Below are 27,026 nucleotides of genomic sequence, written 5' to 3'. Positions count from 1 at the left end.
GGTTTAGGTTAGTGAGCCTAGGCCACAGAGAGCGTCAAGGAGGGAGGGATATGCGCACAGTGCTACGTTGCCTTCATATTAACCGTTTTGCCTGGCAGTATTACCAACCCCAGAGTTTCCAGTTCCATGACGCTTTTCCACTGAAAACATACAAAACATCTGAGTTCACGTCTTCAACCACACTGTAGTTTCATTCGCCCCCCCTCACACATAAAAAAACTTAATCCTTAAATCTGCAAATCAGTTTTCCTCTATGTTTTGCCATTCAATAACATACTTATTAATTTTTTTAAATTATTCACATGCTGCACAACTAGAGCATATCCTTTTAGGATATATTTTTTGCTTTTAATATGATCGGATAGTTGAAACAGAGAAGTCATAGGAGAGGGAAACGGGATGGGGAAAAAAACACAAACTTGAAATTGCCTGAAGCATTGTTGCGCTGGCCTCAAAGCAATGTTTCTGACATAAAATTATTTACAAATGTACGTTAATTGCAATGTATTTTTAGTCTTTATACAAATAAAAACTTTTTGTTACTGAGCCTAAAATATTAAAAGAATAAATAATAATTTTAATTGTGCTTATAAAAGTACTTCAGTGACCCAAGTGGCCCCCAGGTCATTTGAGTTTGAGACCCCTAATTTGCAGGCTCAGTTTTTTTTCTTTTCTTTTTTTCTTCTGCAGCTGGAATTTAGAGGTTTTTTGGGGGTGAATTTGCTGTCATTTCCATAAACAAGCACGATTTTCCTTTCCTCCCCTCATCAAAATCAGTGCTCAGGGTGTTTAATTTGACATCTTTCACCAAACAACAGCCACATTCTCAACAGCACTTTCCACTTTCCCTTCCAAATCATCCTTCCTGTTCTCTCTTGCACTCTCTCTTTCTTTAACCCAACTTATAATAAGTTGAATTGATGTCTATGTCTCTATCCCTCATCCATGTTTCAGTAAAGTCAGCATACCACTTGATTGACAGTTCGTTTTGATATTTTGTCTAGGCCCCTTTATCTTATATTTCCATTTGTTTGCATTTCTCTCTTGCCTTTTCTCCCTCAAGGCTTCCATGTCTAGTTTTGGAGAAAGGCACACTCATTTTCCTCTCCTCTTTCTATTATTCCTGCCGTTTAATCCTGTGTGACAAATTGCTTCCTGTTCTGCTCTCCCTCTTACAGGAAGTCGACTCGTAGGCCCCTCTTGGGGACCACTGTTGTGGACTCTGGGAAAAGAGTGGGCCGTGGTGGGTAGGTTTGGGATGGGTTTGATTGGACAGCTGTTGAAACCTTGGAGACCCCCAGCCCCTCCAACACACAGACACACACATACAAAGCACCCTCACCCCCTACAGATCCTCTACAGCTTTCCAAACCTGCGTTCCAGCTGTGACTATTGAATAAACCTCTACTTTACAGTTTCCAGACTTAAACTTCAAACGCCTCCAACATCTAACACATACTTACTCACACAATCACATAGCACAAATCTGCCTATGAATTTCAGTCTCCCACAGGAAAGAAAATGACAAATGAGACCTTTTAAATGTCTGTTAATTCTTCTACTCCACAAACAGAGAGCAAATTGAGATTTTTATTTTTTTATTTTTTTTTAATGATCAATCTCAGGAAGAGCTATTTTTATGAGTTGAGTTTATCAAATTGTAATAAACAGTTCTGAGGAAATTGGCACAGTATAAAATGGTAGTGGTATTTACTGGGAAAGCCTTTGTGGCTCTTTTATTACATGTAATAAATGAATTAGATTTTAGAATTCGACAAGTGCTTTGCCAAATTTCATCTGCAATCAGTGGTAAATACTTTACATTAAAGAGCCATAGGAGCCAATCATTTTGATAGGAAAATTTAAAGGGTTAGTTCATCCAAAAATGAAATTTATCCCAAAATTTACTCACCCTCAAGCCATCCTAGGTGTATATGACTTTATTCTTTCAGCCTAACACAGTTGGAGTTATATTATCCTGGCTCTTTCCAGCTTTGTAATGGGATTGAATTGTGCCCGAGTTTTTGAAGTAACAAAAAGCACATTCGTCCATTATAAATGTAATCCATAATCCGTCTCCAGTGGGTTAATAAATGGCTTATGAAGTGAAGCGATGGGTTTTTGTAAGAGAAATATCCATATTTAAAACTTTATATACTATAATAACTGGCTTCCAGCAACTGCCGTATACAAGTCTAGTTCCGGTGGAAGAGTGACCTCTGACCTGACATGTGACGTATTGATGAATGCAGAAGCACAGAGGATAAAGCAAAGCAAAACACCAGTCATGAATTAGAACAAAAGTTTTTAAAGGGAAATCTCTGAGGATTTTAATATCAGAGAAGAGGAGCTTGAGTTTGTTTCCCATCCCTATTTGTTTGAACCACGAGAGCTGTCTACTCAAATTTATGCTACTCCTACATCCTACGTCAAGTTTTAATGTTGTTTATGTCTATGTGGTGTTTTTGTTATACTTTAAGACAAACCATGTGCAAATTCATATGTCAACACCAGTATTTTTTCCCCTTAAAACTGCATTAAAAAAAAAGACAGTCTCAAACCCGTGGTTTGAAATCACTGGTGTCTGTGACGTCACAAACTACCTTGTAACCAATCACGTCAACATGCCGGCAGGATTTAGCATATCATTAACTAGCAGGGGAGTCTTGAGAAGCCAGGTGATCCCGATATGTTTTTTGTTGATATGAAAAATCTTGTAGATTTAGCTATATGGCGGATGTATGATGTATATTACGATTATGATGAACTATATGCCTTTCTCCACCGACTTTCTGAGTTGTTCAAAGCATTTGTAAGGATACTGATTGTTAGAAGACCGCTGTCTGACTTGCGAATGGGAACATGATTTGTGTAACATTAGCAATACATAATTAGCTGTTTGATAACATAGTCAAGCAAAAGGCTAATCATATTAATTACTATTATGTGTCTGATGTTGTAAAGAGCGATACCATTGTGCAGCGTTTACCTCAGTAAGTTGAGCGAGTTTATCTCTGAGATGGCGTGAGCGAGGCTAATTTGCATTGATCCGCGTATACTAAATGAGGCAAGGGTGTAGAGTTAAATTCAAGCTATTTTAAGGCATGAAGACATTTTTTCACAGGAAAAAAAATCATGTTTAAATATGGCATTTTGAAAAAGATGAGTTTTAAGGGATAAAATTATTGACTACAGGGGGACTATAAATATTGATTTTTTTTTTTTTTTACAAAAACCCATGGCTTCACTTCAGAAGGCCTTTATTAACCCCCTGGAGCCGTATGGATTACTTTTATGATTGATGGATGTGCTTTTTTGGGCTTCAAAATCTCTGGTATCATTAACTCCCATTATAAAGCTGGGAAAAGCCAGAATATTTTTTTTAAATATAACCCCAATTGTGTTTGGCTGAAAGAAGAAAGTCATATACACCTAGGATGGCTTGATGGTGAGTAAATTACCATTTTTTTGGTGAACTAACCCTTTAAAGGTGCAATATGTAATATTTTCTGTCCACTAGAGGTCGCTAGAGGCCTATTCAAAACAAAGGCGTAGCTTTTGGTGGTCTTCACCTCACAGCCGGTGGAAAAGAATTGGGATAGGACTCTGGGAGAAATCATATTCATGGATGTGATTTATTAACGGTACTCTAGTATGAAGCAGGAGAGAGTGTTGTGGGAGCTGAACGAGGCCGCCGGAGCAATTGCGCAACACACGGCATGAGCAGCGGACCTTTTATTATGCCACAGTCGCCGGCGCAGTTTCTGCTTTTCCGGTCATGAGTATGAGGTAACGCAGCTCTGTTTATCATATTAGATACATCTGAGTGTGTTGAAAATGATGTTATAACGTTACTTTGTGCGTTCGCTCGGTGGCTGTTATGAGACGCTTGTTTGAGACACACTGCAGTAAGCTAGATCGATTTTAGAATATCATATTAAACGCTGGATGGCTTGTGTTGATAAATGGCATGCAATTAATTTTAAAACATATTGTATGATGTTACTAAAAATATCTGATTATGTTAATGTTAGCTCCTTCACAAAATAGTGGTAAAATCATGGTACTCACAAAAAATCTGAAAATTAGATTTAAACAATAAGACTAAACGTGTTTAGCTATATAACAACAATTAGTTTTCTGTCTATAAATATATTGAAACAGTTGTTCCCTTGTTTATAATACATGTTAAAACATGTAAATATTAAAGCGTCTTTGGTGTTTCCATGGTTTCTACAAAATAAAACCGGAAACCGAGGGTAACGCGGGTATGACGCAATTGACAGGCGACTCCTTAGCCTTGGTTAAAATTGCTATTTTCTCACAATTTTAACAAATATTTTACTTCAAAATATTACATATTGCACCTTTAAGATGTAAATTGTGTAGTCACATGACATGAGGCAAAGTATCGGCAATCAAAGAGCAGTGTCTAAACAATAAAATATTAATTTGGGCAAACATATCCACACAATCTGTAAACATACATGATGATCTCATCATGCTACATATTAATCGTTTAAAATATTTTCAGTCAGAATGGCAGTTTCTCGTTCATTTCAACATTCCTTTTTCTATAGAGGAAATATTACTTTCTTCTTCCTCATTCAACTGGCAGGATGGCCGAGAGTGAGTGCATAGGTTTGGCCTAGTGCCATGCTGATGTCACTGTGCGCCACTCTTATCCTATACAATAGATCAAACAGTCATACCACGCCAAACCCCGTGCTTTATCAGTGCCTTCATGTGTAGGTGTGGCATTTCAAGTTCAGACACACAATAACTGCACAGACACGTGTGTGTGTGTGTGTGTGTGTGTGCGCGCGCACTGCTACGCATGTGTACATGTATACTTTGAAAGGTTTGAACGAGACGTGACCTGCTTCGTGTCGATCGGGAGCTAGTATTGTTAGGTAATCAACGACATGTAATTGTGTTGCGTGTTATCTGGCTCTGAGGGTCCAAGGTGCTCATATTGATCAAGAGTGGCTCATTCACTCAAAAGGGCACCACTGTTTAGACAGCCAAAGCCCAACTACTCTAACCCTTACTTCCTGCCTTTCTTGCTTTTTTTACTCACTAACTGTATTTTCCCAGAGAAAAGGGCAGATAACATGGTTTTGTGATCACGCCTGCACTTTAAACAATAAAGGTTCTTCAGAAACCATTCTGTTATCAAGAGCCATTCTTCACTATAGAGATGTCTTGATATGTCTATCAATCTATTGATTGTTCCTTCGTCATATCTATTTATCTACCACTGCATCTGAAATCAAATACTTCCCTACTGAAGATGCCAAAAGAGTAGTATGTCTGAATACATAGTGTTCGAAAAACAGCAGGCAAAAAGTCCCCAGATGACCTACTACTTCCGCCGAGATTCTGAAGTGGCCATTCGGTGGACACTTTACTGCCCCATGAGGCCATGGGAGGGGATTTATGAATGGAAATGAAGCGTCATGTGACAATGAAAGGTAGGTCACGTGACAGTAACAACATGGCAGATGTAGTATGTTCCGAAATTCGTTCATACTATATAGAACATACTTTTTTAATACTCGTGAAGTAAACTCAAATTCAAATGTAGTACCTACTCTGAATGCGATCTCGGACCATCCATCCATCCATCCATCCATCCATCCATCCATCCATCCATCCATCCATCCATCCATCCATCCATCCATCCATCCATCCATCCATCCATCCATCCATCCATCCATCCATCCATCCATCCATCCATCCATCCATCCATCCATCCATCCATCCATCCATCCATCCAGAAGAAAGTATTCAGAATAACCCTGAAATCACTTTTTCTACAGTATACAGAGCCATGGCCCTAGTATATAACCAAAACTCTGTGCATATTGTGAGTCTGCTGTTGCAGTTACGCCACAGTGCCAATTACATGCTGCATATGCATGCTGTTGGAATCAGGCCTTAGATTATGAGTTCCTATTTTTTTTTTTTTTTTACTTTTTGCTGTTGAATATTACGGGCTCCTGTACTGTCATGTTCTGTACAGAGGTAAGAGATTATCTGATGAGTCAGTGTTTCATATCTCTCTCTAACTTTTAAGTGAATTGAGGCGTGCACTGACTCTGATCTGGATCAGTCATCGCCTGCTGCTCCGGTTTTTCAGTTTAGCACCAAAATATTTATCCTTTTAGGTCACCGTCACAGACTTCTGTGGACCCCATATTCATAAAAACTTTTTTTAGTTTTACTGATAGTCTAGACAGTAAAACAGTTCCTGAGTCATAAAGCTCATTTCCACTTTTATACCCCATATCCATAAGATATCTTACTGCCCTCTAAAGTCTCTATATAGCAGAGCATGTTTATCTGTATCTGCGTGCTGGTCTCATTCCAGCAGCCTCCAGCAGAGATAGAGCTAGGCTCATTTTATCTGTGTGTGTGTATGTGTGTGTTAATGCTGTCTAGATTAGGATGAGGGTTATTCTCATGCCTGAGGGACAGAGAAGGTTTTTTTGTTAAAACCGGATTGCTGATCTTGATTCTGCTCTGATCCATAAACCGGTTCTGGCAGGTTCTGACCGGCTGATTCCAGCTTTCACAGCTCTTGCGAATGGAGGCTTCCTCTTTTTGTGTTGCCTGCCTCTCTCTCTCTCACTCTCTCACTCTCTCTCCCTCTTCCTGATGGATGTCTGTAAACTCTTGACTCTGTCTAAGCTTCAACTTAAATTAGAGAGTGATGCAAATCCGCAGGGATCGACCACTGCATCTCCATTACACATATACACTTGTAAACAGTCCTGTAAATAAATGTACAGAGCATCGATATGGTTCGAGAGATTCAAAGAACACAAAAATACTCAACTATCGTATCTGAGGTGAGTGAAGAGGCAGCATAGTCTTAGGCCTGATTGGCAGGCTTCAAAACACAGCATCAGAAAGTCTGCAGCCATAATGTAGAACTGCTTTAACATAAAGCAAATGTTCACTTACAAACGATAAAAGATGTTGTCATTATTAAGCTGTGTGATATAAATATTTACCACCCATGTACTATAGTATATACATGGATTTCTAAGGTATTACAAAGAATATTAAGGTATTATTATTGATGTACCATATTGGCCATACTATTATAGCATGGTATAGCAGTACCATATTATTATATCATCATAATATTATGCTATTATTTAGCAGTACCATGTTTTCCGGTCTCTCAACTTGATTGAATTAACAAATGGCTAATTTGGGTGAGAAACTAGCCAGTCCAAATAATTAGTGTCAAATGAAGTTCTGACTTCAGATAACAAGGAGTTTGAGTCAGGAATGTCTTGTTTGATTAACCAACACACTGCCACATTCAATTCCTCCAATACAGCCCCACATTTGTGTGTGTGTGTTTTAAACCCACTGAGTGCCAGTGTTATCAGAGTGATTATCTATCTGTCACTGTCTGCTTCAAGGTGCTTGTGCTCCCAGCATTCCTCAAATCAGTTGTTAGCTACTGATGTCCTTTAACTAATCTTTTACCTGTTCGTTACAAGTTGTTATTCTGCTCTTTTTGTCCAAGTGTACAGTAGACACTTGTGGCCTTGATTTTTATCCATGATGATGACAGTATGACTTTTTTCTCACAGGAATCAAATCAGCAACATTCCATATATTTGTCCATGACCCAGTGATGGGGAGTGTTCCCTTAAGCTCCTTTATAGTATAGCAATTTTTATACCAATTTTTTTTCTTTCTCCCAAGCCATGTGAATTTTAGTGACAACTATTTTCTTGCCCCTAGACCACTCTTGTTCTCCGCGTCTCTTCCTAGTTCTCTCTTTGCGTGCGAGTGTCCTTGGCGTCTCTTAGTCACGTTTATTTTCAGTCTTTTCCCTGGCTGCCAGACCGATAAAGCTCTGCTTGCCTGGCCATGGTGGTGGAGGGTGGAGAGATGTGCGTGTGTGTGTTGTGTTTGTCTGCGAGATGTGAAATGTCTGCATATGCGAAGTGGTTTCATGCTATGTTGGGGTCCGTTTTAGCAGCAGAATTATGATGTTGACCCCAGCTTTCCTCAAGGGATGGGTGTGCATATATGAGTGTGTGTGTGTGTGTGTGTGTGTGTGTGTGTGTTTTGGGGGCCAGGGGAGGGGGTTGTACAGTACTTACTGGGTTACAGTAGGCACATTGCTGACGTCTGTGTTGTGTTCCATGTTGTTCAGTCTGTCAGGAGTTCCTGAGGAGAAGAGAAGTCTCATCATGCAGAAGAGCAAGATGACGATGGACGAAGACCCAGAGGTGCTCGTGAAGGGTGAGAAAGAAATTCATATGTCATTATGGCTATAAGACCAGATGTATTGTTTGCATGCATTGGTGCATTTGTGGGTATAACAATGTCCATTATTAACAATGATTCTACTGGTCACTTGGAATCAGATCTGAACTGAATCAGATTTTTAATTGTTTCAGTTTTATTGTGAAGATTGCAATTTCTAAGATGTTTTTTTGTTTGTTTGTTTTATGACAACCTGGTAACTTTATCTTTGAGGACATTCATTGACACAAAGCATTTTCTAACTCCTTACCCTAACCTTACACATCACAATGAAGTGCCTAACCTGAACCCTTACTCTAAACCTACCCTTAACCTAAATATAACCTTATCCCTAAAAGCAAGTCTTGTCCCTGAAACATGCCTTTAAATTGGTCTCAGAAAGTGAAAAAGTGAAATTGGGGACATACCATAGATTTTAAAATAAAGGTAAATATTATATTATATTATATTTATCATATTATATAACACTATATTACTATAATTTAACTCAAATAAACTGAATAAAATTAACCAATTTTGTTTGCAGACATTAATGATTTTAAACATAATCATTATTGATAATTATTTACAGATACTGCGGTTCAAAATCTGGGTATTGTCTAATATTTTATGCTTGTGAAGGCTGCATTTATTTGATAAAAAATACAATAAAGCGGGAATGTTGTGAAATATTATTACAACTTAAAATAATTGCTTTCTATATGAATATATTTTAAAATAATTTTTTTTCCTGTGATGTCAAAGCTGAATTTCCAGCATCATTACTCCAGTCTTCAGTGTCACATGATCCTTCGGGAATCATTCTGATATGATGATTTCATGCTAAAGAAACATTATTATTTTTAACTTATTATCAATTTTTAAATGTTGCATTATTTATTATCGGTTATTGAACACTAATAATCAGTATTGTTATTTGTTGGGAAAAAAACAATATTAATCAATCTGACACAAACCCAACTATTAAAAATATTTACATGAAAAAAATTATGCATATTTATAAATAGATTTTTAAATGAATATGAGTAATACCCAAAGGAATTTTTTTCATTTTTAGCTCACTTTTGTGTACAGTTTTGTCCCTAATCTATAGGGAAGTCCACACACACATGCATCAGTTATAGCTTGCAGTATTATCAGTGACACACGGATTGGCTGACACACTGCACAGTGCACACTAATTGAGACAGTTAAATATGTGGTCAGCAACTTAAATGTTGGTGAACAATGTCTAAGTGTGTGTGTGTGTGTGTGTGTGTGTGTGTGTGTGTTATTCATGGTTGTCTATGATCTCAGAGTGTGTAAATGTGAGCACTGTGCGATATTTGTTGCACTGGAGTGGTAATAATACTCAATCACATGTAATGAGTAATAATAAGCAGGGCAGAGTAATATTAGTGTAGTGGGGTCCAAATGCTCCGCCAGCCTGTCTCATGCTGGCCTGCGGAGCTGCTAAATAAGACAGTCTTTCCCCAGTCTGTCTGGCTGACTCACTCACTCACTCACACTCTCACACACACAAACACACATTCAAAGGGAAAGGTAGCAGGTGCAGTACATCTGCAAGCAACAGCGGAAAAAAGGTAACATGGTCCGAGTGTCATGAGGGTTGTCTCCCATGAAATGTTTCTTGATTATTGGCTCTGATACACATTTGTGCATAGCCAACAAACTTAGTTTGAAGGTCTGGAGGGAGATTTTTATTCCCAGTGTGACCTTAACACAACCCTCTATTAAGTTGTGTGAGCGGTGGTTTGGTACGCTGCTCTCGACTGGATGTGGACGGGCTGGTTTGTGCTGTTCCGGCGTTTTCCATGAGCACTCAGTCTGACTCTGCATGAGCACTGTGAAACCTTCATATTCTCAGATTGGTCTGTTACAATGTTTGTATAATATGGATATTTTTCTCTTTCTTTTTCAGGCTGGCTCCTGCGAGAGGTGCAGGGAGGCTGGCTCCGGCAGAGGAGGTTCTGGTTTGTGTTAACCACCGACTCTCTCGACTACTACAGCGGTCCGGACAGAGATGCTCGCAGACTGGGCACGCTTGTACTCACATCCCTCTGCTCAGTGCTGTGGCCCGATAAACACACCTACAAACAGACAGGTAACACACCTGCAAATAAACTAGGTAGTCACAGTGACCATTCCCTATCATTGTATACACTCTCGGGCAAAAATTTTACCTTTAGTGGCACAATAGCGTGTCACTGGAGTAGTGCCCTTGAAGGGACAACTTTGTGCCTTATTTACACCTAAAAGATCAATAGTCGTACCTTTAGGGAAATAATAGGCATCTTTAAGGGGTAGATAAAGTACAAAGTTGTCTTTTTAAGAGTACCGCCCCACTGATAAGCTGTTGTATCACTAAAGGTACATTTTATTTGCACATTTTTTTTCTGAGACTATTTTTTTTTTTTCATTTTCTGGTTTATAAATAGATTTTTTACTTTATTTATGCATCATTTTTACCTTTGAGTATGTCTTTAAAGGAGGGTTAAAAACAACCAATCAGAGTAGTTCTTTCTGTTTGCATTGAAAGAGTGTAAAACTAAGAATACATCCTCTGAATTCTGTGATGATTTTAAAGGGATAGTTCTGTCAAAAAATCAAATTCTATCATCATTTGGAACAACATTTATCATGTTGTTCCGAACCCAGACGACCTTTGTTTATCTTCAAAACACAAATGAAAATATTTTAAGTAAAACCTGAAAGGTTCTGTTCCTCCGTTGAAAGTCCAGGTAATGGAATCATAGATGCGTAAAGGCGTAGTAAAACAAATCCATATGAATTGAGCGGTTTCATATGCTTTCAGTGTTGTGAAGAGATATACATCTAAACAATCATCAATTGACACACACATAGAGCACATCACATATGGTAAACATGGAAGGTGATTGGTTGTGTGACAACCAATGAGGTTTACTCAAGCATGTGAGCTACGATGTTTACCATATGTGATGTGCTCTATGTGTGTATGTTCATATGTGAATAAAAGCCTAACTTATAATAAAGCCTAAAATGATGACATAATTTTCATTTTTGGGTGAACTATCCCCTTTAAGGTTGTCCTTGTTATTTACCATATTATATTCAATTTTTTTTTTTTTTACTTCCACAATCAATCTCTCCTCATTCATGTTTGACATCGCAGAAACATATTTACAAAATTGCTTATCTTGTATCACGGTTAGTAAATGGTGTTAACTTACCTTTTAAAGTCCAGTGGAGGATAAACACAGTATTTCATTCACTGTTTAAGGATTTGTCCTCACGATGACATGCATTTTTCAGAGAGAGCAGATCTTTTGGTCAGATCACAGGCACAGGGCAGCCGTGAGACCTGTTGATCTCTTGTCGACATTGGCATGAAATCTTTCTTGTGGGAAGACTTTGATCGACTTTGAAATGAAATGCAGGATTGTTTGAGGCCAAATGAGAAATGAAGGAAGACAAACGACATGCATTGTTGTCTGGGGAGATGGTAGGCAATGACCAGACAGACCCAAAGACTTAGTCATACTGTATATATGTGTGTGTGTGTGTATGTGTGTGTTTGTGTGTGTGTATGTGTGACTCAGAACTCCAGCTGAACATGTGCCATGTGAATAAAACGCGCACACACACACACATATTCACATGGCGGCTTTCAACAGCACAGTCCACAAAACTCTGAACTTTTCCCAGATTAACTTTAGGGACTTTCCTAGATAAAAGTGTATGTATAAGTCTGAAAGTGTGTGTACAAGGGCAGTGGTTGGTCAGGAGTCATTCATTATCCAGCACAGCAGACACGATGGAAATGACTTCTTCTTTTAACAAACAATTTGTCATATAATATCATGTCTAATGCTTTGGCTCGTCCACAGAGTAAAACAGATCCTTTAATGAAACCATTAATGAGGTACAATTTCGTGCCCAAGAAATGGGAGTTGTTTACAGCGGACACCAAATATTTTGGCCTGCAAATCTTATAAACACAGTGGTCCTGAAAAACCTGGAAAATCAAGGAATTTAACCTTGGAATAGTCATAGAAATGAATTAGAGAAAAATTATATACATGGTTCTGCTCTAAAATATTTAATTGGCTAGATATTGTTCTTTGTGAGTATTGTGTAGAGCGAAAACTTGCCTAGTCTAGAGAGATTGGTGGGCTTTATGGAGATTGTAAAGAATTGGTGTCTTTAAATGTCTCAGTTTTGAACCAAAGCATCAATCTTTTGACTGCCAAAGTTAACAACAAGGGAGAAATTATATATTAGTAAGATCCTCATAAAAGATCCAGATTCAGGAACTCTAGGAACATCTGAACACATTTACTGCAGGCCAGGCATGTGAAATATGAGGTTGTCAGAATTCTGGAGCTCTAGTACATTTGTCTTTAATCAGAAACAGTATAAGCACATATAAGTTTTATTGCATTTTTTTTTTTTTTTTACTTTATGTACATACTCTCGTAATTGTTAGGAGTTTCTATTTTTGTATTGCTCTGCTTTGATGAATTCTCTTTTTGAAGTGCAGCACTAAAATATTTGAAATGTGTGTGTGTGTGTGTGTGACAGGTTACTGGAGTCTGACAGTGTATGGCCGCAAGCATTGCTATAGACTATTCACAAAGCACTACAATGAGGCAGTGCACTGGGCGTGTGCAGTGCAGAAAGTCATCGACAGCAAAGCGCCGGTGGAGACGCCAACACAGCTGCTCATACGAGACATTGAGGTGATATATAAATATATATAAACTATAATATAACAATATTTTTTTCAGGGAATACACATGCACACACATACATATATATGGCAGCTTAGCTCCTAAAGAGTCCATGGTCAGGAGGATAACACACATACGCTGACACTTTGTGTAAACCATCTAAACCCCACCCACTGTCATCTCTCTGCCCCAGTATATTATTATTAGTTTGTTGGCTAGTGATTTTACACTTATAGATGTGCTGCTCGGTATCTCGTGTCCCTGGAAATAGTTTTGAAGGCAGCGAGTAGCTCTTCAGAATATCCCTCTTGTTATGATGTAATGCCGGCACTCTCGGAGAGATCTGTATTAATAGGATGTTAGTTGCTATCCCACAGAACTCCACGGAATCCCATTGAGGTTGCATATAAACAGACAGCAGACAGACAGGCAGACAGACAGGCGTGAAAACCGCAGTGGTTGAAATGATAAGTGGCCAGACCCCTAAATGATCTCGGTGATTGCTATATATCTTTTAAAGATAAGTTATGTGTGGATATTAAGTAATAAGACACAGGAGGCTGTGCTGTATTCTCAATATAGTTATGGCTAAAAGACATTATATTCTTGCTGTATTGCTTTTTTTTAAAAAATTGTTACCATATAATTTTGTTGTGGTGAAGATATAGCTACTGACATGCATACAATAAACTTAAGTTTACAATACTATTTATGCTATTCTTTTAGCATATTATTTATGTGTACTATTTATTTGACTGCTCGCAAACTCACACATACGGTACATAGTGGTAATGGCAGGAGGTCTTGACATGTTTAACTGTTCTTGGTTTAGTTTATCCGGTCCATTATAAGCAAACATCCCACAACAAACATAAACTGGCCTTATTCACCCTTGAAATGTACACAGCAGCTTTCATTATACACACATACAGAGAGCAGACCTTGACCAGGGTCTGTAAGCTGAAATTTCCCTTTCCTTCATCTCTCTCATCCGTTTCCCCAAAACAGCATTTACATTTGAAACATCATTTCCTCATTTCATTATCGACCCCATAACAAAGAGGTTATCTGTTTATGGAGACATGATGGTACACAGCAGATATATCTGTTTATTTATTTCAAGGTCTTTAATTGACCTTGCATTACATGTGTTTATGTGCATTGTTTTTGTATAGGAGAATAAATTCAATCCAGAGGTTGTGGAGCACATCTATCAGCATAATCCCATCCTGAGGTACACGCAGAGCCCACTCTATGCCCCACTGCTGCCTTTCCCCTACGGCAGTCTCCACCACACACGTGAGTCAAACGCACACACACTTATATTGCATATGTCACACATACACACACCTGCTCATGTAGTCCTGGAAGAACATTTCTATCAGCCAGTTAGATAAGACACACACCCTCTTTCTACAACCCTGCCGCTTTGGTGTAACCATGGTGAACAAGCAATATATTTACCTGTTAAGCAGAAGCAAAGCAAAATCAGCATCTGTTTTCAAGTGCTTTGAAGCGCTCAACTTTCTTCAGTGATGAAGAGCCTTAGTCTTTAGTCTTGCTTCTGTTCTGGTTTTGTTACTTTTTGGTCTTTTTATTTAAATCTGTCTTCCCATTTCTTTGAATTCACCATAAATTAAAAATTGCATCACACTCCCTCCACCGGCTTGTCGTCGTACCACAGTGCATCCTGGTGCCATCACTTCGCCAGGAAAACGGCACATACGTATAGAGCCGTCCACATGTGGTAAAGAAAAATGGGACTCATTGGACCAGGCTAACTTCTTTCACTGCTCCAAGGTCCAGTTTGTGGTTTGTCTCTCCTTAGACCACTGTTAGTAAACCCACAAGCCTTGCCAATTCAGACATACTCTGAACCAGTCACCTTGCCATAACAATTTGGCACTTGTCAAAGTCACTCAGATCTTTATTCCTGCCCATTTATCTTGCATCCAACACGTTGACTACTAGAACTAATTGTCAGCTTACCCAGACCCTAATATGTGGCCCTGTTAGGAGATGATCAATGATTTTCCTGTGACTGGTCATAATGTTTTGGCTCATCGGTATATGCCAATTTAGAGCAGACAATCACAATGTCAGTTTCATGCCAAATTTAAGGACATTTGGCTGTGTAAGCTGTTCTTGACACATTGTACATCCTCCAAACTCATGAAGTTTATCGATCACGCTTTCAGTGTCTGGCTCAACATATATAGACTGTCCCTCTAAATGCGCAAAATGATTGGCAGGCAGAAATCATCTCAAAGGTGTTCTGATTGGTTTAAAAAAGAATCTGACTGTGACCTGCAACCACTTTTATTTGACAGAGACTAAGGTGTGATATTCCAGGACAGTTATTGCAGTTACTACTGTTTTTAGGATGTAGTATAATTTTCTGCATTCCATTTTATATATATATATTATTATTTCAAATCTTGGTCAAAGGTTTAAAATAAATTAAATCTAATTGAAAAATCTGTAGAAATTATGGTGTATTTGCTTACATTTAATTGTATTATTTCACTGGTAATTAGAATAATTTAGAGGAATGAATAATGAAGTATGGAGATTTAGGTCTGCATGATTTGGGAAAATCTAATTGTGATTTTTCTGATAAAAATTATTATTGCATTTTAAAATGAAATTTTTAAATAATAATAATAATAATAATAATAATAATAAAACCTCCAGGTTTGCTGATTTTGTTTGTAGAGATGCACAATTTGGCAAGAAATGTTGTGATGACATATAAATAATAATAATAATAATATTAATCCCCATTATCATCATCAGTAATAAAATTTATGAAATTAAAATGTTAAGCAAAATAAAACATTACTATTGTAATTGCACTGTAAAGTCAAGTATTTAATATATATCAAATTTTAAAATAATAATTTAATAATACTTTAGTTTTTTCTTTACAACGGCGTAAAATTACAGTATTATAGTTTGTTTTCAAATGTTAAAACACCAAGCATTTTTTTTTTGACGGAAAACCGTAGGGAGTCCTTAAAGCTTCTGGTTTATATTGTCCTACTCGATTTCTTCTCATTGTGCCAGTTAACACACCTTCTCTCCCTCTTCTTCTTAGATATGGCTGGTAAAGGCTACACATCCATCCGTGAGGAGGCGGTGAGGCTGTTTAACTGCCTCCAGCAGTTAGAGTTGGCCCGTGAGCCCATTCCTCTCATACAGGGCATCCTCCAGACCTGCCTCGACCTCCGGCCGCTCCGAGATGAACTCTACTGCCAGCTCATCAAACAGACCAGCGTCACCAAATCAAGTGTGCAGACGCAGCCGAACCCGCAGCTCAGATACTGGCAGCTGCTCACTTGCATGAGCTGCACCTTCCTGCCCAGCTGCAGCATACTAAAATACCTGCGCTTTCACCTCAAGAGGTCAGTTGCACACAAATAATACACACTTATAATACTCTCAGACAGCGTCGGCATTACATCATAACAGCAGGGTTAATCTGAAGAATTGCACGATGAATATATACACTCCACGCTTTTTATATATACACTTCCATGTGTACGCTTTTTTTCAGTGCAGCCGGATCTTAACATACACACATAAACGTTACCTAGAAGGCCTTGAGTATAAAGACGCACCACTGCCTCCGGTCCTGTGGTTGAGTGTGTAGGAAATATGGGATGCCTGAGGTTGACTGGATTGGAATGTTCACTTCCTGTTCACTCATTCTTTTCCTCTCCTTGAGGGGTTGGGAAACGGCACAATGCTTTCTGCATCCCATGGCTAATTGACTTTTAAAGTACTGCCAGGCCGGAGGATAGACAGGGGAGAAGGGCAGAAAATAAGAGAATGGCTAAATAAATGAGTGTGCCGTGAGGAAATGGTGCGTTGACCACAGAGCTTTGATTACAGAGGCAGCTGGTGTAATGGAGACGGAGGACTCTCTGTTCTCCTGAGGCCCCCAGACGCTTCCCGCATGTGTTTACTTAACGCAATTAGGGCCTACGCCATGCATGTGATTACCAAGTGGCTGACACTTCATATCGCAAACAGACAAACTAAACAGAGAGGCCACACAACTTCCCCCTGATTTTATTTGGAGGGAAATTTTGTGGTTTGGATGCGAAGTTCTGTGAATGGTCCCTGTAAAGTTTGAAATCTTATTTCTTTTAATATCTTCCTCCATGTGTCAGGGTTCAAAGTTTGAGTGCAGACTCGGAGGTTGAGAGCTACGCGTCCTTCACAGCCCAGGCTCTAGAAAAGACGCGTGGCCGTGAGTGCGTGCCCTCTTGGGAGGAGATCCAGGGGCTGATGGGAAGGCAGGAGATACTGTGTACTGTGCACTACCCTGGACCAGGCTGCTGCCAGATACCAATCACCTCGCACACTACGGCTAATGAGGTATTGCATCACTCGTTTCCTCTACAGCAGGGATTGGGAACCTTAGGCTCATGTGCCACTCTTGGCACAAAAAGAAGTCATCATTAGCACACTATCAATAAGATCAAGACACATTCATTTTGCAGTTTATTTTATTAGTTATTTTTTTAGTAATATTGATTTCTCTTTTTGCAGTTATCCTTCCACAAAAATATAAGAAAATGCATTGATTTATTAATATAATAAAATATTATTATTATTATTATTTTATTTTTTTTGCGTATATTAATTTAAGAAAATATTTGAGAATTTTTCTTCAATTGTCTTTGGCAAAAATATAACCGAATGTGTACTGTATACACATTATTGCATTTTCACATATAAACAATGCTTTGTGAACTCTTTGAACTCATTGACTTTGTTTCATTTTAACATGGATTTTTCTCTCTTTTTTTCGTCAGTGTTTATGCTAATTGAAATAAAGCTGAAATAAAATATAAATATTAGATAAAATAATATATATATATGTATATGTATATATATGTATATGTATATGTATATGTATATATATATATATATATATATATATATATATATCTATATATGTATATATATGTATATGTGTATATATATATATATATATATATATATATATATATATATATATATATATGTATGTATATAAAATATATACATACACACATTATATATATATGTATATGTATATGTATATTTGTATATATATATATATATATATATATATATATATATATATATATGTATGTATGTATGTATGTATACGTATATGTTTACGTTTTTTATTTATATTTCATTTCAACTTTATTTACATTTTGTCATTTTATTACATCTATATAATAAAATGACAAGAGCACAGAATAGAATGACTGAAACTTAAACTAAAATTAAAATAAAAACTGAAAATATACGAATAAAAACAAATTCAAATATTGACTTCAAACTATAATAGTTTATAAATAACACTAAAACAACACTGTTTCTCACTCTCATTTTCTCTGTCCAGGTTGTGAGGAAGATGGCGGAACGCCTCGGGCTGCAGGACAGCCGAAACACATTTGCTCTTTTTGAGCAGAATGCATGCTGGGAGAAAGCTATCGGAGGCAGCACCATAATCGCTGATGTCATCACCAGATTTGAAAAGTAACTCAGTCTAAATTTTTTCAACCAATTGTATTATGTGGAATGCAACAAATAGCTGAATGTACCAAACCTAAAGTACCACATCAATACCAGTTTGTTGGACATATGTGACAATCGGACAATACTATGGTATTTTTTAAGTACTGTGTAAAGACCATGTTACATGAATATGGTAATCATTCAGTACCATAATATACATCAAGGTACCATGATACTACCATCCACGCTAGCACCACAGTACAGTACAGTGCAGGTCTGTTTTTTTCTTTATCTTTGATTTATTCACTTTCCCAAAACTTTATCACACTTTAACCAACCCACCTGATGCACACACACACACTCTGTGAGAATGGACAAGTGGCTCTTTATTAGTGTTCAGTGGTCCAGCAGGCATCTCAAGGTGAGACTGATGTCATCACGTTAACTGATGTGGAAGGCAAACTGAAGGAGAGATAAGCCAAGCCAGCCAGAATTCAAGGCATCCGCTTTATTCTGGGAAGTGTGTTTGTGTTTGTCTCTGTGTGCTTTTGCACGTCTCAGTGCCAACTCTTCCCAGAAATGGGTTCATGGACACACGCCTAGTCTTTCTCTCACACTCATATGTGTACACACACAAACACAAACCCGCGCGTGCAAAACTGCACATGCAGCAGAAAAAGCTGAGCGAATCAGGGTGAGTCATGTGATTGAGAATGATGACATCGCTCTGTTGGGGTGATTTTAGTCGTGTGTTTAGGGAGCGTTGGAGGATTTAATTTGTTATCGCAAGTCTCCTGAGCTACTTAAAGACATGTGGACTTGTGTAAACATAGCTAAAACAGCTTTAGGGTGCTTAAAGGGATAGTTCACCCAAAAATCTCAAGTTGTTCCAAACCTGTATGAATTTCTTTCTTCTGCTGAACACAAAAGAAGATATTTTGAAGAATGTTGGTAACCAAACAGTTTACAGGGTCCACTGACTTTCATACTACTTTTTTTTTTTTCTTTCTTCTTTTCTTCTTCAAGTCACTGGAAGTCACACAGAATTTTCATTTTTGGGTGAACTGTCCCTTTAAAGACACTTTTTTTTTTCTTTTTATAAATTTACATTTATAGATTAAAAATATTTAAGAAATAACTAAATCTAAAGGTTTCATTTTTATTGATGTTATATATTAACATTATAGATATTACTTCATTATATTAAATATTTAAGGAATAAATGATAAATATACTTATAAACACTAATAATACAAATGTGAAATATTAAATGTATATTAAATACATTATAACAAATAAGTGTAATAAAAAGTATATTAAAACTATTTAAATTAATAAACTATTATTTATATATTCATGTAATATAACTGTAATCTAAATTAAAATGCTAAAAGGCCTACAAATATTGTTTTGGACAATGGGGGCCATTCAAGTCACTAAGACTGAGAGCCACTGTAATATACATAAAAATATAAATAATCTTCATTCTTTATTTATTAAATATCAAATCTAAATAATAATACTAATATATGTAATTCATAAAAAATAAACAAATTTCAAAACTGCATTTTTTATTTATTTATTTATTTTTTTTTTTTTTTGCAAATGCTTATTTAGGTAAATCTGACAAATTGCAGACATTTCTTGTTATATTAAGCCATTCTTTGTGATGCACGTTGGACACCTATAGTGAGGTTTGCATTTTTTTTGTAGCCTACAAAGTTTTATCTATATATCTATCTATAGTGCAAAGTGTATTTGCTTTGATGCTTTTGACCCCCTTTTGAAAAGTAACATTATAAACAATATCTCAACACAAAAACAATTTCCAAAATGTTGGCAAGACTAAGTTTAATATACAATGTTGTTCTCTAAGTTATATTATTAACCTTACTTTCATGTTATGAGTTAAACATAATATAAAGTCTTGTCAACATTTTGGAAATTGTTTTTGTGTTGTTCATTGAGATATTGTTTAAAATGTTACTTTTAAAAGGGGGTGCACTCATTTACACTGAGCACTGTACATCTGATCCATATGCATATTCCATTAACAAATCTCGGTTTCTCTGTCTTCCAGTTTGTCAGCTAAAGATCCAGACTCTGACTGCCTGTGCCGACTCTGCTTCAAACTCTATTGTCTGTTGGACACCGATAACATCAGTACCGACAGCATCGAGTACCTCTTCCTCTATGAGCAGGTAAAACGACACGAGACAGGCAGGGACGAGCAGAAATAAAAGTTGAATGTAGATTATTAAGAAAAATGGCCCTAAAAGAGTCTGACAGAAGCCTAAAAGACAAATTGCCTTCTGTGGAATGTGTTTTATGAAGGCCTAATAATGGATGTCTTCCTCAGAACATTTGCATTACAAGCCATTAATTCCTGCTGGATAATAAAAGCAGGGTTAGTGTAACACAACTGCTGCCAACCCAGTTTGGATTTGTCTGCAGACATCTATTTAAGACATTATATATGTGCATGAAAGAAAGAGGGATTTTCCAGTTCTTTCTCTCTGTTTGTGTTCAATGTGGACTAGTTTCACACTTGTGTGGATAGATGTGTGTATATCGTCTTTATCAGTCGAATGAAAAGCAAACATGCAAACCCAACACACTATTGAACTCGGTAAACTTTCCCTTGCTTGACTTCCTCCCTCCCTCCCTCTCTCTCTTTCTGTGTCAGTGTCATGAGATGGTGGTGCGGGGGCAGCTGCCAGCCTGTGAGGATGACCTTCTTTCTCTGGCGGCGCTGAGACTGCAGTGTGTACTGGGAGATTTCAGCGCCCTCTCTCCGTACCCGCCATTGGAGCAGCTCTTTCCGGCTGAAGTGGTGGAGGCCCGGGCCCTGCTGGCCCCCGTTGATCCCCCTGGCTGCCCTTCCTTCCCCGGGGGTCTGCTGGCTGGGACACTGTGGGGGCACAAGCGGCGTCAGGAACAGGACCAAAGACTGCGGGCCAGGCTGAGGGAGGAGGGAGCCGTTGTGATGTCGACCATTTTAGAGCGTTGGAAAGCCCTTGTGGGATACAGTCGCAGAGACAGTATGGCCGCCTATCTCACCATCGCCCGGCAGTGGTCGGGGTTTGGCTGCACACTCTATGAAGTGGACTTCTACATTGTGAGTGGATGATTAGGCAACTGGTGAAAAGTTTGGAATCATCGAGATGTTTTTGTTGTCTTATGCTCACAAAGGCTGCATTTATTTGATCGAAAATACAGTAAAAACAGCAATATTGTCAATTCCACAAATATTTAGCAGCAAATCTGTTTTCAACATTTCAACATTGAACAGCATATTTGATTAGCATATGATTTCTGAAGGATCATGTGACATTTTGACTGGTAGTGTACCACAGGATCATTTTTCCCAGAGAATGACAGCTGTGTCTGACATCCTTCTGTGTGTCTTGTAGAGCTCGACAGGAAGCTTCTCTCAGAAGTTGTGGCTGGGTGTGGCAGCTTCCTGCGTGTCTCTGTATCGTCAGGGCGAAGCCGAAGCGTTGGAGTCTCTACCGATAGGTCAGATCTGTTCCTATGGTGTATCTGATAGCAACACATTCAGGATCACCGCAGGAGATAGAGACCTGCTCTTTGAGACCACAAAGGTAGGAGAGCTCTGACTGGTATCACAATGTTTGTGCATGTGACATGAAATATTCTTCAAACCATGCAACTTGTTGAGAACAATATATATAATATATATATATATATATTTTGAAGTGGTTAGTTTCAATATTAGTCTGTTAGGTGATTAAAAACACACCATAACTATGAGCCAAGACTTATGAGCCATACAAGCCAAAACATTAGACCAAAAAGTCTCAGCAAACTGAAGGTGAGCTCTATTGACTTGGACCAGTAAGCAACCCATAACACCCTAGCAAGACCATAGAAACCACCAAGGACGCCCTATACTATAGCACTACAGTATATAAATAATACTAAAACACTAACACAGGCAGCCACAAAACCACCCACAATAACTTTGCATTGGAGAAACCACTCAATTTTTTTTTTTTTTTCAGGAAAATTAAAAGAATCTAGTGCTTTAAGGAATAAAACTATTTCTGTAGCATTTTACACAGATGCCATAAGTTTACTCTAACAATAATGGGCTGATGCAGTTTGTCCTTTGTGTTAGCATCATGCATTATACTGTTAGGCCAGTATGTGTATACCCCTCATTAACATGAATCGTGATGCCACAGTTCAAAACTAGAAAGACGTTGACGTCAGAGGGTTTTTATAATGCATACTACAAACCTCCTTCCAGTACTCACACAATACAGGTCAGACCAGCTGTGACTTTCAGTGTGCACACATGTGGAAACACTGAGACAACCAGTTTATCTTCTCCTGATATTAGCTTCAGGCTCACACCCATCCTGTGCCTCACTCCTATGTGTTTTACCTCATGAATCTCTTGAGTTTTCATGCCAAAATACATCTACGTGCCTCCTGAGAGATGCAAGAATTTCTATTGTAGCGTACACATACACTTTTAATGAGTTATTGCCAGCCATCAAGTTGTTGGTCACCCAGAGTTGTTCCGAAAAGTCTTATAAAAATCAATATGACAAATTAAAAGTGAGTACATCTGTCAATTGCTGTTTGATTTCATTTCAATTCATTTATATAGCACTTTCTACTATATTTACCAAAAACTAGTGCCCCTTTTAAAATCTTATATAAATTATACATATATACTTTTGATAACACTTTACAATAAGGATCATTTGTTAACATTAGTTAATGTATTAACTAACATGAACTAACCATGAGCAATACATTTGTATTTAGTAATCTTTGTTAACATTAGTTAATGAAAATACAGTTGTTTATTGTTTGTTCATGTTAGTTCAAAGTGCATTAACTAATGTTAACAAGATTTTAATAATGTATTAGTAAATGTTAAAATTAACATTAACAAAGATTAATAAATGCTGTAGAAGTGCAGTTCATTCTTAGTTTGTTAACTAAATTAATTGTAAACCTAATTGTAAAGTGTTACCAAAACATTCTATCACATTGTTTCACACTACATACAATACAGTTCAACAGTTGCAAATAAATTAATGCTTTTGGTTTGGATGCATTATGGTTTCCACAGAAATATTAAGCAGCACAGCTGTTTTCAACATTGATGATAAGAAATGTTTCTTGAGCAGCAAATCACCATATCAGAATGATTTCTGAGGGATCATGTGACACTGAAGACTGGAGTAATGATACTGAAAATTCAGATTTGACTTCACAGGAATAAATTACATTTTAAAATACATCCAAATAGAAAAGTTATTTTAAAGTGTAATAATATTTGACAATATAACTGTTTTTACTGTGCACTTTACACTAGTACAATGACTCTGTACACAAAGCACTGTAACAAATTTCACAGTGGAAATTTACTAAAGTCATTTCTCTCTCTCTCTCTCTCTCTCTCTCTCTCTTTCTCAGCTGACTGAGATCATGCAGCTGATGAATGCTTACTTCAGTGCCACCCGTCGCCAGCTAGGCAAAGATGACTGCATCTCCATAGAAACAAACCCTAAGCTCCACCCCTCCCTACTTGAGCTCCCCTCTCACCCGGTGTGAAGAGAGAACGACTCGCTCGCTTGCACACACGCACACACTGGCTCTGACTGATGTACACGTGCATATGCAGTCCTGGCTGATTGCTTCCCTGTGAGGAGCTTTGCAAAGAGGACTAACTCAGATGAGACTGAAAGGAGCAGATGCTGTGGAAATGGAGGAGGAGTGGAAGGTGTCCAGGGAGCCACAAACAGGAGAGCAGGTTCAGGAACTCACTTTGCTACACCGCCAGCCAAATCCAGAAAGGACATGGGGCCCTCGATGGCCCCTGCCACCTGGGAGCCTGCCAAATATCACAGAAAGGAAAATAGCGTGACTTCAGAGATGAACTGTGCAAAAAAAAAAAACTTTCTTGAGTATTTTGGTCTTGTTTTTTAGTATTCTTGAAACATCCTTAAAACAACATGAATATACTTTTACTTCATTTGAAAAATTGAAATTTCATTTTACTAATTTTTAGACTAACTTTTCAAGGAATTCACCTTGAATTAAGTTCCTTTTCTTATTATTGTGTTATCTTGTTTTAAGGATGTTCTTTTTTTTTTTTTTTTTTGGAAAACAAGGCAAAAATATTTTTTGCCGCGTTGTCTTTATATTCCACTACAGGAAGATGACACAAACATGTTGCCACTGCACTCACACAGTCACTGCGCTTTAAACGCTCCTTTCAAAACTCCGGCCTGGCTTGCTGTTAAACTCATTCGTCAAACCTTAAATGAAAGCCGGTGGAAGTCGCTTTCATGCCGCCCTTTGGAACTGTCCATTACCGAACCGACAGTGGTGCATGTGTGCGTGAGAGACCGATTTGAATATTTTAAGCTGTAGAAACCAAAGGATCTTTAGCTCATCTGAATGATGCGAGTGTATTTGTGAAATGCTTTGAGCCTTACCTGGTGCTGCTTGACTTTGCTGTTAGCTTACGGTAACTCTGCACTGTGCGTCCTGTAGCCACAACAGCCTCAGATCTTTAGATGAAACCAACTAACTAACAAGACACCTATTGCAGCCTGGTACCTGTGAAGGTAAATGGCATTTTGACATTTTCAAAAAATGACAATTTTGGTTCAAACCAAGTTTCCCAGACTCTCGAACACACTTTGAAACACTGAAGATAGACAAATAATAAACACTATTGATATGCAACATTATCATCCCATATTCTAAAGATATTACATTTCCATTAAAAAGGATAGTGTATCCAAAAATGACAATATTGTCACCATTTACACATGCTCATGTTGTTGTAAACCTGTATGACTTTCTTTTATCTTGCTGAACACAAAATAGGATATTATATTTCAGTTTTTTTTCCATTTCATGGAAGTCAATGGGGTACAAACAATGTAATTACATTGTTTGGATCCCATTGACCTTCATTGTATGGACAAAAAAACATTTTTTAACTTCATTGGTGTTCCACAGAAGAAAGAAATTTGGAATGACATAAAGGTAAGTAAATGATGACAGAATTGCTATTTTTGGGTGAACTATCAATTTAAGCCTAACCTGTAGCCTCTGTCTGTTGTGCTTTGTTATGAAGCCTTATGACGGCTCATTGTGTCCTTTAATGTGTGTTAGTTTCTACTAGTTTTATTTATGGCTGTCTGTTGTATACATTGTGTGAAAGTGAGTTTTTTATTGTCCTTTTTACTTTTGTTTTATATATCTTTCATAAAGACCTGTATTTGTATTTTAGTGCTTGCATTGAAATAATTACTAAAGAGCTGATGACGTCATAGTTAAATTATGATGTCAAAATCTTTATTTTCGTTTTTGGTTATTTGTTGTTTATTTTCCCCCTGTCACGTGAGGTCTACAAATAACTTGTTAATAATCAATTTATTTTATAGATCTAATAGGATTGTTGAGATTTTGTCATAATCAGAAAATGAAGTCATTCGCCCCTTTTAAAGTGGACCAAATTTCTAGGGGTCTTTTTTTCCCTTCGAATGACTGCCAAACTATCACTGAAGCAATAAAACCCGCCTAGCCGTCCTGAGCATGAGCCCATTTTCAGTATGAGGCTTCAGGTTGCCTTCGGAGGAGCCACTAGTGCCTGTCAAACAGTCTGTACAATCTTTGATTCACTCATACTCCATAATCAGGTTCATTTTTTTCTGTATTCAGAGTATTTTGGTTCTGAACTATCTTTGCTCTACAACAGTTCGTCTGCCTGAATACAAAAAAAAAAAAAAGAAGTTACCAGCTACTTGAAATTCAAAGGTGGAGGGCAATCATGTCTTCAATGTTGTTTATTTTGTTTTAAGAAGTGTCTTTTGCCCAATCCGTGTTCCTCCTACATCCCCTGTGACGGCAGTCGTGGTTGTCACATACTCTTGTCTTCTTTTCATGTCACTCTTTAGCTGCAGGCAGCTCCGACCCACTGTCATTCATGTAACACAACTCGAACGACAAACTGCTTTAGATGGTTTGTATGCTGCATGGTACCTTTATTATGTTACACATGTAATAGTCAATTGCACTATTGTTTGTACTGCTAACTTAAATGTGCAATAATGCAAAATGATGAATACTGTATGTAATAAAAAGCAGCACCATTACAACATCACTTTTGTGTCCATTAAATTACTTTTTTCCACCACATCAATCTACACTCCATACACCATAATGAAATAAGTACATTGCATAAGTATTCAAACCTTTAACTCAGTACTTGGTTAAAGCACCTTTATAGCTTCAAATCTTTTTATGTATGATGTGACAAGCTTTGCACATCTGCATTTGGGCAATTTTCCTTCTACTCTGACTAGTCGCCCAGTCCCTGCTGCTGAAAAACACCCCCACAGCATGCTGCCGCCGCCACCACACTTTACTGTTGGGATGGTATTGTGCAGGTGATGAGCAGTGCCTGGTTTCCTCCATACACGATGATTGGAACTGCGG

At 37.7% G+C, this 27,026-nt stretch overlaps 1 protein-coding gene across 3 annotated transcripts in view; it reads left to right on the top strand.

Moving 5' to 3' along the window:
- The window catches only part of plekhh3 (pleckstrin homology, MyTH4 and FERM domain containing H3), a 44,084-nt gene extending 17,403 nt beyond the window's left edge, over positions 1–26,681 (top strand). For 2 of the 3 annotated variants that reach the window (XM_067382175.1, XM_067382177.1), the window contains exons 3-13: positions 8,186–8,274; positions 10,220–10,402; positions 12,862–13,019; positions 14,186–14,309; positions 16,108–16,414; positions 17,186–17,393; positions 18,415–18,551; positions 20,611–20,731; positions 21,217–21,648; positions 21,944–22,135; positions 23,988–26,681. In XM_067382175.1, coding sequence (XP_067238276.1) covers positions 8,186–8,274; positions 10,220–10,402; positions 12,862–13,019; positions 14,186–14,309; positions 16,108–16,414; positions 17,186–17,393; positions 18,415–18,551; positions 20,611–20,731; positions 21,217–21,648; positions 21,944–22,135; positions 23,988–24,125 — 2,089 coding nt within the window. In that variant the 3' untranslated portion in view covers positions 24,126–26,681. Of the gene's footprint in view, positions 1–3,382; positions 3,790–8,185; positions 8,275–10,219; positions 10,403–12,861; positions 13,020–14,185; positions 14,310–16,107; positions 16,415–17,185; positions 17,394–18,414; positions 18,552–20,610; positions 20,732–21,216; positions 21,649–21,943; positions 22,136–23,987 lie in introns of those variants that run through there. The other variant, XM_067382176.1, reaches the window with a different exon arrangement.
- The last annotated feature ends 345 nt before the right edge of the window (positions 26,682–27,026 follow it).

Source organism: Chanodichthys erythropterus, chromosome 3, assembly GCF_024489055.1.
Source record: "Chanodichthys erythropterus isolate Z2021 chromosome 3, ASM2448905v1, whole genome shotgun sequence".
Lineage (NCBI taxonomy): Eukaryota > Metazoa > Chordata > Actinopteri > Cypriniformes > Xenocyprididae > Chanodichthys > Chanodichthys erythropterus.
Note: the sequence above shows the minus strand (reverse complement) of the source record. Positions and strands in the feature narration are given on the sequence as shown.